We start from the raw sequence: 11,604 nt of genomic DNA, 5'->3' as shown, positions 1-11,604 counted from the left end.
TTTGTGGGGTGTTACAATGTAGTTCATGTTGCACCTTCTCTTCCTCTAGTGGATATTGATGTGGAGGATTACTACCCAGCTTTCCTGGATATGGTGCGGAACCTGCTAGATGGCAACATGGATTCGTCCCAGTATGAGGACTCCCTGCGTGAGATGTTCACCATTCATGCCTACATCGCCTTTACCATGGACAAGCTGATCCAGAGCATTGTTAGACAGGTGACTTGCAGCATACTGTCAGGGGAAGGGAAGGGTGGTGTCCAGGTGATAAAGGGGAAGTAGCTGATGCTTTCCCACAAAAGAGCACTCCCCAAGGTTTAAAGGAAGCTTGGGAATGTTGAATGTATTTGTGTGGTGTATTTCAGAGTGGAGGAGAGAAAAACAGGGGTTTCCTCCTGTCTCTCTAACATATTTCTGGAGATGGGAGAGGATAAGTGTTAGTGTATTTAAGTGATGAGGCTCAACAAGGTGTGTACAGATATTTAGGTTACCCAGCGACCCGTGGTGCTTTGTCTTCCCTCTTCAGCTTCTTTAAAGGTACGTGTATCTGACATAACAACACTTCCCCAAGTAATGTTGCTTTAACAAAGAAATTGCTACATTAAGTGTGCTTAACAATATTTAAAATGCCTGTTTTTGAGGATTTGTAAACCTTCTATAAAAAGCAAAAAGATTGAATATTCAGATAGATGTGTATTTTAAACAAAATTCTATCTGTCTTGAGGGCAGGAATAACATGAGCCCAGAGGATTTTTTTCAGAATGTAGCATGTGCCTGAAATCATAAGAATGGCCATACTGGGTGAGACCAAAGGTCCATCTATCTCAGTATCCTGTCTTCCGACAGTGGCCAATGCCAGGTGTTTCAGAGGGAATTAACTCATCAAGTGATCCAGTAATCAGGGGGATTATAGTAAAGCTCCTCATTCAGAAAGATAGTGCCGTTAGCACTGTGTTGTAATAAGTGGTCCACCTAGTGTGTGACTGTAATACACTCCTCAGGTATGTTCAAGCCTCATTCTTAAGGCAGGTTTCAGAGGAGTAGCCGTGTTAGTCTGTATCAGTAAAAAAAAGAAAAAACTAGGAGTCCTTGTGGCATCTTAGAGACTAACAGATTTATTTGGGCATAAGCTTTTGTGGGCTAAAACGCACTTCATCAGATGCACGGAGTGGAAAATATAGTAAGCAGGTATAAATATACAGCGCATGAAAAGATGGGAGTTGCCTTACCAAGTGCAGACTGTCCTCCACTATCCAAGAGATGCCTAGTATCAGATGGGACCACGTTTGAAGTGTTCTCTTGCTCTTAGAAAACCTGAAGCATTTGTAAACACAAGAACCAAAACTGTAAGGACTCTTGGAAAAGGTTCTGTATTTCTTTTGAATAACAACTTCCTTCTGGATTTCACGCACGCTGGCTGGCTCTTGAAGGTGGTATATTTGTGGCTTTCAGCTGCTTGTTGTCACTTGAACTCTGTAAGCCCAAGTATCAACTCTCACATGCTGGCTACCTTGATGATCCCATTTCTATGGAGAATTGTTAAGCATAAATTAGAGTATAAAGACAGGGCTAAAAACAAGTTCTTCGAGTGCTTGCTCATATCGATTCCAATTAGGTGCGCGCGCGCCACGTGCACAGTCGTTGGAAGATTTTTACCCTAACAACACTCAGTGGGTTGGCTGAGGCGCCCCTGGAGTGGCGCCCTTATGGTGCAGGATATATGCCCCTGCCGACCCAGCGCCCCCTCAGTTCCTTCTTGCCGCCCATGATGCTCGTTGGAACTGTGGAGCGTGGCTTAGCTGATCTCCACTTCCCTAGCTCTTAGCTCGTTTATACTTGTAGATAGTTGTTATAGAGTAGTTGTTAGTAGTTTCTAGTTGTAGTTAATAGTAGTAATTGTTGTTAGTGTACATAGTAATTGGGGGTAAGGGGCTTCTCCCCTTCCCTCCCTCCCGGTACCTGGGCTCATGCCTAGGTCTCCAGGTTTCAAACCGTGCTTGGCCTGCCTTAAGCGGATGCTTACGGGAGACCCCCACGACCCTGTTTGAAGTGCCTGGGGGAATCCCATCAATCAGATAAGTGCCGCATTGGTAAGGCATTCAAGCCTTGGACTAAAAAGGAGCGGGACTTTCGCTTGAAGCAGCTACTGATGGAAGCGGCACTTAGCCCAATGTCCTCGGCTTCGCGCCGAGACGCAGCGCCGTTGGTCTGAAGCGTGCTTCCGGCACCGGAAACAACAACTTCGCAACCCGGCACCGGCAAAGACTCCCAGCACCGGACGTCTCTGGCACCGCTACCAGCGCGGCACTGCTCGCTGTCTCCGGGACCTAAGAAACAGCACAAGCAACCTGCTGCTCTTGTACAGTTGCCGGCACCTCCTGTGCCCCCCTTGGAGCAGTGTCCCGTGCTGGACCGCGCCGCAAAGGCTCCAACTCCGGCACCGTCGATTCCGGCGCCACAAACGCCGTTGAGTCCGGTGCACATAAGCTCCCCGGTGCGTACTGCGGTCAAACTCGGCCTACCTTCCACACTCAATGTCGAAAAGTCCACTTGGCAGCCGACCCAAAGAATAGACTTCATCGGAGCAGTCCTGGATTCAAATCTCACCCGTGCGTGCCTACCACATGCCCGCTTCCAGTCCATGGTGAACATTATCCACAGCCTCCAAAACTTTCCGACCTCAACAGCACGCACGTACCTCAGTCTACTGGGACACATGGCATCTTGCACCTTCGTGACCAGACATGCCAGACTGCGCTTCCTGCCATTTCAGGCCTGGCTCTCATCCGTGTACCGCCCAGGCCGGGACAATTTAGACACAGTGCTCACGGTACCGATGGAAATCTTAACCTCCCTGGTCCGGTGGCTGAACCCCCGCTCGGTATGCGGAGGGATGCCATTCCATGTCCCACAGCCCTCCCTGGTCCTAAGCACGGACGCATCATCTCTGGGCTGGGGCGCTCACCTTGCAGACCTTCGCACACAGGGCCTTTGGTCCACACAAGAGCTATCCCTGCACATCAACGTACAGGCACTGAGAGCAGTGCGCCTGGCGTGTCAGGTGTTCTGCAAATACCTTCAGGGCCGTTGTGTCGCAGTTTTCACAGACAACACAACGGCCATGTTTTACATCAACGAACAAGGGAGAGCACGATCGTCCCCCCTCTGTCAGGAAGCCATTCGCCTGTGGGAATTCTGCATAGCCCACTCGATCGACCTGGTGGCATCGTTTCTCCCAGGAGTCCAGAACACCTTGGCAGATCGCCTCAGCAGATCCTTTCCGGCTCACGAGTGGTCGATTCACCCGGAAGTTATCTATTCTGTTTTCCGGAAGTGTGGGTTTCCCCATATAGACCTTTTCACCTCTTGCGAGAATCGAAAGTGCCAGGTGTTCTGTTCTCTGCAGGGGCACTCCCCAGGCTCCCTATCGGACGCCTTCCTGATACTGTGGAAAGACCATCTGTTCTACGCCTTTCCTCCATTCCCGTTAGTCCACAAGGTCCTTCTCAAGTTGCGCAGAGACAAGGCCCGCTTAATCTTGATCGCCCCGGCGTGGCCCAGGCAACATTGGTACACCACTCTCTTCGATCTGTCGGTGACCACCCCAATTCCACTTCTGTTGTGGTTGGACCTGATCACTCAGGAACACGGCCGACTCTGTCATCCAGACCTGCAATCCCTCCATCTCACAGCATGGATGCTGCATGGCTAACTCAATCTGAGCTACATTGCTCCCGCTTGGTGCAGCACGTACTTTTGGGTAGCAGAAAGCCCTCTACTAGGTCCACGTATTTGGCCAAGTGGAAGCGTTTCTCCTGCTGGTGTGCCCTGAGCAATCCTGCCCCTCTGGAGGTGTCAGTACCTACCATCTTAGACTATCTCTTGTCCTTGAAACAGCAAGGCCTGGCAGTTTCATCCATCAGAGTACACCTAGCAGCGATTTTGGCCTTCCACCTGGGCGAAAATGGGCGCTCGGTTTTCTCCAACCCCATGGTCAGCAGGTTCCTCAAGGGATTGGAATGTCTGTACCCGCAAATTCAGCATCCGGCCCCTACGTGGGATCTCAACCTGGTCCTATCCAGACTCATGGGTGCCCCGTTCGAGCCGATGGCCACTTGCTTGCTCCTGTACCTTTCCTGGAAAACAGCTTTCCTCGCCGCTATCACTTCGGAGCTTCGAGCCCTCATGTCGGACCCACCGTATACGGTGTTTCATAAGGACAAGGTACAGCTGCGACCACACCCCGCCTTTCTTCCTAAGGTTGGTGTCTGTCTTCCATGTCAACCAGGACATCTTCCTTCCGGTCTGCTATCAGAAGCCGCACGCTTCTCAACGAGAACAGTTGCACTCGCTAGACGTTCATAGGGCCCTCGCCTTTTACATCGAACGAAACCTTTTAGGAGGACGACCCAGCTGTTCGTAGCTGTGGCAGACCAGATGAAGGGCCTTCTGGTCTCCACCCAGCGCATCTCGTCCTGGATCACATCATGCATCCGTGCGTGCTATGACTTGGCTGGTGTCCCAACTATGCACCTTACCGCCCACTCCACCCGGGCTCAAGCTTCGTCCTCCGCCTTCGTGGCTCATGTACTCATACAGAGATCTGTAGGGCAGCAACTTGGTCATCGGTACAAACCTTTGCTTCCCACTATGCGATAGTGCAGCACTCCCGGGGTGATGCTGCATTTGGTTCAGCGGTCCTTCACTCCGCGACATCTCACTCCGACCCCACCGCCTAGGTAAGTCTTGGGAGTCACCTAATTGGAATCGATATGAGCAAGCACTTGAAGAAGAAAAGACGGTTACTCACCTTTGTAACTGTTGTTCTTCGAGATGTGTTGCTCATATCCATTCCAAACCCACCCTCCTTCCCTCTGTTGGAGTAGCCGGCAAGAAGGAACTGAGGGGGTGCTGGGTCGGCAGTGGCATATATCCAGGGCCATAAGGGCGCCACTCAAGGGGCGCCTCAGCCGACCCACCGAGTGTTGCTAGGGTAAAAATCTTCCGACGATCGTGCACGCGGTGCACGCACACCTAGTTGGAATGGATATGAGCAACATATCTCGAAGAACAACAGTTACAAAGGTGAGTAACAGTCTTTTTTTTTAGTTTCAGTTTTGACAGGAAATTGGCAGCCAACCGGCTCTTTATTTAAATTTGGGAATATAATTAATAATTAGAATTTGATTTAATTTATTTTTAATTTCCCCTCCACAAACAACCAACTAATCAACTTTTGGATTTGGTGTAGCGATTTCATGGCAAGAGAACTGCCTAACAAGCCCTTCCCACGTACCTCGATAGTCTAAATCTTTGCCAGCTGTCAGGCATTTCCTTCATAATGCTCACTTAAAGGTTATTAATCCGTAGTTACTTTGTATGTGTAACTGTACTTTGCCAGCATCATTATTTATTTTAAAGGACACAATGTTTTCCAATGGGTGTAGTAGTAATTCACAATAGAAGAGGCTACCGTGTTCATAACCTAAATAATTGTTTTTTAGTTTTAATACTTAGATGGCTAGAATTTTTTTTGCTGTGGTTTGACCAGACAAAGGTTTGAAGCAGGAATTTTTAAGGGTATGTTCATTTCTAATCTGCATTGATGGACATATTCTTTAGCTGGTTCTGAGACTTGCATGGTGCATAGTGGAGAAGAACTGGAAATCTGACCAATTCTGCCACAGCGTATATGTATGCAGGGGAGATAAAATAGTTTCCCTCTCATCAATTATAGCTTTTGACATAAGTGTTTGCATGCAAACATGTAAGTCTAGAAGTGCAGGCAAATGATGAAGGCTCAGCCTGGCTTGTTTTGATTAATGTCAAGCTCTGCTTGTTGCCACATGGAGAAGTTTATTTTGGAGATTTTCTTAGTGTTCTATTTTGTCTACGGCCTGACTGCAGAAGGCAGGTTGTCCATGGTGCACACTAGTGCAAAGCCCTCTGACTGACTTGGGTTGGGGAAAGGGGGCTACTGCAGTATACAGTGCACCAAGTCCAGAGGCATTTAAAACCCTCTTCGCTAACTTTTCTTCTCCGTGTCTTTCCTGCTGCCAGCTTCAGCACATAGTGAGTGATGAGATCTGCGTGCAGGTGACAGACCTTTACCTGTCGGAGAATAGCAACGGAGCTACCGGAGGCCTGCTGTCGTCACAGTCATCTCGGGCCCTTGTGGAGGCCACGTACCAGCGCAAAGCCGAGCAGCTCATGTCAGACGAGAACTGTTTCAAGGTAAAAACCATATCTACCTGCAGTGACGCTTTGAGGAGGACTCCTGGAGGAGCTTGCTGAGAGAGGAGGGGAAGTACGAAGGCTCGCTGAGAAAGGAGAATGGGCTCAGCTTTTCATTTTACGTAACTATCCAAATATCCCAAGGACCTCTGGACACCTGTGTGCTCCGCAGCTGTCATAGAGCTTGACAGGGCGACCTGATTGTGCATTCTAGCCTGGTGGAGCTGCCGAGTACCTGCTCTGTGACTGTCGGTCTTAATATAGCCCTTGGCGGGGCTTGCATCAGTCCAGACAGGAACTGTGGAATGAACAGAAAAAACAGATAAATATTTCTATAAAGAGTTCCTCGGAAATGGGACATTTGCAAGGAAGATGGAAAAATAGGTATCCTGAAGTAAAGCTGGGATTTGTCCCTGTATTTCCCAGTGTCCCAAAGCCAGAGTAATACTGTATTGAGTGATTGCTGTCACTAGGCTTTTAATCTCTGTCTCTCCCTCCCTCCCGTGGGGTGGGTCACTGACGCTTTCCACCTTTTTCTCCATCTCATCCATTGTAGACTGTAACGGTCTCTTACTAATATTTGTCACCTATGCGTTAAATAAACCTGACTCACCGTTCAAATCAAATTCATACTTCTTGTCACTGTGAAATCAGAAGTGTCCGGGCCCATCTTGAACTAGTGAAATTCATTGATAATGGCTTTGATAGTTATAGGGCGTCTCTGTGTTCCCGCTGAGAGTCTCAAAATAAGCAGGGAAGCAAAGAATTGAAACTGCACAAATTGATCAGAAAACAGCATGCTGCTAAAAGGGGTCCAGCTCCTTGCTTTGCCTTTATAAACATCCCAATTTCGAGCAAACTCTGTGGGTAACAGAGAGATTTTGTCTGATCGTTAATAAAATACCAACCGTTCACTGCAGCAATTCATGCTTTTTTCTTCCACCTCTCTTTAAGTATGTCATGGTTCTCTATCCAGGAATTCTCTTCTGCCCATATATGTAGAATAATTTCTTTATCCTTTTACCCTTTGTTAGATTAGCTCCTTAGTGATCTAGAACTTTCCACTCATTGTCAAAACTCCTTCTGTGTTCAGATTGTGTAACTGGGGCTAGTATCCCCCCGTTGTTCCCAGCAAAGTGGGAGGCACAGTATTATGCTGGAGAGTTGCATAAAGTTTATTGGATTTATTTTTCTGAATAATTGGTTACTAAGTCCCCTTCCGCATTCTGCTTTGTAGCTGATGTTCATTCAGAGCAGAGGCCAGGTCCAATTAACCATCGAGCTGCTGGACACCGAAGAGGAGAACTCGGATGACCCCGTAGAGGCAGAGGTAAGAGCCGATTGTCCTCGGAGTTCAGCTGCAGCTATTAAGCATGTAAAGTTTAAATGGGGGTATAACTGGATGAAGATGGCAGAGCTGTCAGTGTTTCAGATGCTATAGTTTATGACCTGCTTCTAGTCCTACAGGACACATTGATTATGTGACACAGTGCACTCAGTGAATTGGATTGAACAAGCCTTGTTGGCATCTCTTATTAACAATTTCAAAAACCAGACAGTGCAGGTGCATATAGGGGGAGGGATAGCTCAGTGGTTTGAGCATTGGCCTGCTAAACCCAGGGTTGTGAGTTCAATCCTTGAGGGGGCCACTTAAGGATCTGGGGCAACAATCAGTACGTGGTCCTGCTAGTCAAGGCAGGGGGCTGGACTCGATGACCTTTCAGGGTCCCTTCCAGTTCTATGATATAGGTATAGGTATATCCATCCATGGGGGGAGAGTGAGTGGGACCTGTGTGAAATATATGGAGTCTCCAAAGATTGCTTTTCTTTCATCCACTTCCAACCAAACCCCTTCAGAGTTGGGTTTGAATTGTTTGATTTGGCAGATGTTGGTTAACCCCTTGTGTTCTGTGCCCAATTTCAGCGTTGGTCAGACTACGTAGAGCGGTACGTCAACTCTGATTCTACTTCTCCCGAACTTCGGGAACACCTGGCCCAGAAGCCGGTTTTCCTGCCGAGGTGAGTGAACAAGCCGTGGCTGTGAAAAGTGACACACAGACCACAAGTACCCATGTCAGCAGAGGGAGAAAATCTTACTCCGTCACATTGTTGGCTATTGCAGTCTCTTGTTTGTTTTTAGTACTCTGCCACTTTAGAAGACATTAACCTGGGAGTAGCATATAGAGACACAGTGCTGCTGTTTATTCCAAGAGCCCACCCTGGGCTCCTGCTCTCCAGTGACTGAGAGAGGGCATAGTCCACAGGCAGCAGGGAGGTCAGAGGTTTGGGGAGTCACCAGCCCCCTTTTTTTTGGGCAATCCTGCCTTTGCTTACAGTAGCCCTCTAGCTAAGTGCGGAAGGTGCTGAGTCAGAGCTTTTCATTAGCAGGGAGTTGGTTGCAAAATAGCTTTGAAAGGCCCTCACTCTCTGTAAACAGCTGAGATCAGTGGGTTGGCTTATGGTAGGCACATGAGCCTAACCAACTTTAATTTGTGACCATTCCACTCTGAGTAATACTTTGGGTTCCGAAGGGCTGGCCTGGAGCCACCACATACGTCCAGCCTAGTGGACAGAGGATGAGCACTAATCCCAGCAGGGATTCTCTGGTTTACAGGAACCTGAGGCGGATCCGTAAGTGTCAGCGTGGTCGGGAGCAGCAGGAGAAGGAAGGGAAGGAGGGAAACAGTAAGAAGTCCATGGAGAATGTGGAGAGCTTGGACAAGCTGGAGTGTAAATTCAAACTGAACTCCTATAAGATGGTGTACGTGATCAAATCGGAGGATTACATGTACAGGAGGACCGCTCTGCTGCGTGCTCAGCAGGTAGGAGTCGAGTGAAAGGAATGGGATGAGCAGCTGGTGTTTCCCTGAACCTCTTGCTCCCAAAGGGCATCTGGGGAGAGTCAGATAAAGTGTCCGGGGGGGGGGGGGGGTTGTTCTCCTGTAACATTTAGTAGTCTTCATATTGCTTTGAGGACTGGACACGACACGGTTTAGTCCACTGGACGCTGTAAACTTCCTCTGAATGTTCCTGAGATGTAACCCTTCCTTTCCTCCCCCTCCATTTCCTAAACTCTCCTGTTAGAGTAGGCAGCTGTTAGCATCCTTTTACTCTTAGGTTTCTTGCCTAGGGGCACCTTACATTGGTTGCTAATCTCCCTTGTTAGGGTGGGCCTAAAAAGGGGGATAGCAAAGAACTGAAATGCTGAAAAACTGACCCGTGTTCTGACATAGCCCTCCAAGCTCATCTCATCAAGGAGCTGTGCCTCGTCCCTGCAGTCACTGAGAGTGGGAGTCTAGGGTTGCTCCCGGGCAGCGGAGCACTGCAAACGAATATACCAGCTGCTTGAAAGTGCTGGGTCTGGGACTAGGATAGCCGCAGTGATGTCATAATTACAGAAAGGTCCAAGGTGGATAAAAATTGGAAGACTTTTTTTAAAGTTAAATAAAATTCCTTTTTACAAATTTTTGTTACTTATAAGTTTTTCTTTTTAAAAATGAGCCAGTTTAAAATGAAATCAGAATTTAATACAAAATATGTTGAGGCCTAAACTTAGAAGATTATAATAAGACATTTAAATAACAAATAAATATGCTGAATCCATGACCCTCTCTAAAAACAAAAAAACAAAAAAAAACCCCACTTTGAATTAAAAGCTTCTTTTTTATATAAAGAAAGATTCAGGGAAAGCATCTAACTTTTGAGGTCAAGTTTCAAAAATATGGTACAGTTGATTAGCCTAGGTCAGGGATAGGCAACCTATGGCACGTGTGCCGAAGGTGGCACGCAAGAAGATTTTCAGTGCCACTCACACTGCCTGGGTCCTGGCCACCAGTCTGGGGGGGCTCTGCATTTTAATTTAATTTTAAATGAAGCTTCTTAAACATTTTAAAAACCTTATTTACTTTACATACAATGATAGTTTAGTTATATATTATAGACTTATAGAAAGCGACCTTCTAAAAACATTAAAATATATTACTGGCACGCGAGACCTTAAATTAGAGTGATTAAATGAAGATGCGGCACACCACTTCTGAAAGGTTGCCGACCCCTGGCCTAGGTAATTTAGGTAATTTCTTTTCAAGAGACATAGGCGAGACTAGAAATTTAAGCCGCAGTTACTTTCACTTAGGCATATTTGAAAATTTGCTCAGACCAACCTGAAATAATCAGTTTAATTCACTGACTACAGTTAATCCCTCTATTTAATAAATTATTTAATTGTCATTGTGAAGCATCTTTTGATAAGAGAAGTTTGTGTCTAAAACATTTAAGGTTGTCTTGTTTAATACAAATACATTTTATATACTGTTTTGTTTGTTTAAATTCCAGTCACCATTCTAATGCAGATTGACACAAAACATGAGCAAAAAGTTAATTATCTAGTAAATAAGCAATATATCGTTCACCATTTTCTAACATACTAAAAGTGTTTGGTTAATAAGAATCTGAAAATATTAAGCTATATAATTCCTTAAATGTATATAGTTATGGTGTACACTTCTAGGTAGCAAACAGATGTACCAAATCTACTGTAAAATGTCCATTTAGTTGTAAGTCAAGGTGTTTTAATGGGTATATCAACTAATGAGTGCATCTTTCTTTAGAAAATAGCTGAAATACAAATGGAAAAGCTGATTTAAATCAGTCCACCCTGGAAATGTCACAATGCATATTTTCCCAGGACTCAGAAGTTCAGGTTCTAACAGAATAGCACAGCTATGTGTAGTAGTTACTGGGACTGACTACTGTGTTAAACTTCAACTAACCCTTTATAAATTACTCATAACTTTACTCAGATTCCTTTTTGGTTTGAAATTTCTTAGGCTCTGTTTCTGTCCAAAAATAACTTTATGTGGGGGTGCTGTGTGCATGTGCTGTGAGAGGTTGGGAACAAATATGTCCATCTCAGCACCCCCCTCTTCTATTCCAGCTGGAATTCTTGCACGCATGTGAGACTGTTTCTGTATTGTTTTTTATAAACACCTGCATTGAAGGCTAAGCACAGTCTGGCATCACCTGACACTGCCATTAATCAGGGAAAAGATATGAGAAGCTTAGCATTATTGCAGCGTTAGGGTTATAATCAAGCAGTCAAGTCAGGAACTTCTGGAAGTTACTTCTATTGCGTGTTTAATTCTGCTGTGGTGCACATGTATTTTTTGTGAGTCCCAGTTTTGATCATTAGCAGAGTGTTGAATCCATTTCATAAAATATACAGGATATACACGGTGGCAGAGTTAACATTATAGTTCAGAGTTCAAATTCAAAAATCATCAAATGTTTGTTGATGACTTCTGAGCACTTGATTTCACAGACCTAATTTTCATTAACACTAGGCTTTTGGGGATTTCCAGTTGGGGAATA

The 11,604-nt window shown here is 46.1% G+C and overlaps 1 protein-coding gene across 1 annotated transcript; it reads left to right on the top strand.

Annotated features, from left to right (window-relative positions):
* Window positions 1–49: 49 nt before the first annotated feature.
* LOC113408939 (paired amphipathic helix protein Sin3a-like) lies at window positions 50–9,071 on the top strand (the record flags this gene model as incomplete). The annotated part of the gene is made up of 5 exons (XM_026662422.1): window positions 50–219; window positions 6,061–6,234; window positions 7,472–7,564; window positions 8,159–8,253; window positions 8,849–9,071. Coding segments are annotated over 5 exons (755 nt in total), but the record flags the coding sequence as incomplete, so codon positions are not given.
* Between the last annotated feature and the right edge of the window lie 2,533 nt (window positions 9,072–11,604).

This window comes from Terrapene carolina, unplaced genomic scaffold (genome assembly GCF_002925995.2).
Source record: "Terrapene carolina triunguis isolate 2854851 unplaced genomic scaffold, T_m_triunguis-2.0 Scaffold27329, whole genome shotgun sequence".
Classification (NCBI taxonomy): domain Eukaryota; kingdom Metazoa; phylum Chordata; order Testudines; family Emydidae; genus Terrapene; species Terrapene triunguis.
The sequence above is the reverse complement of the archived record's forward strand: the minus strand, read 5'-3'. Positions and strand labels throughout refer to the sequence as shown.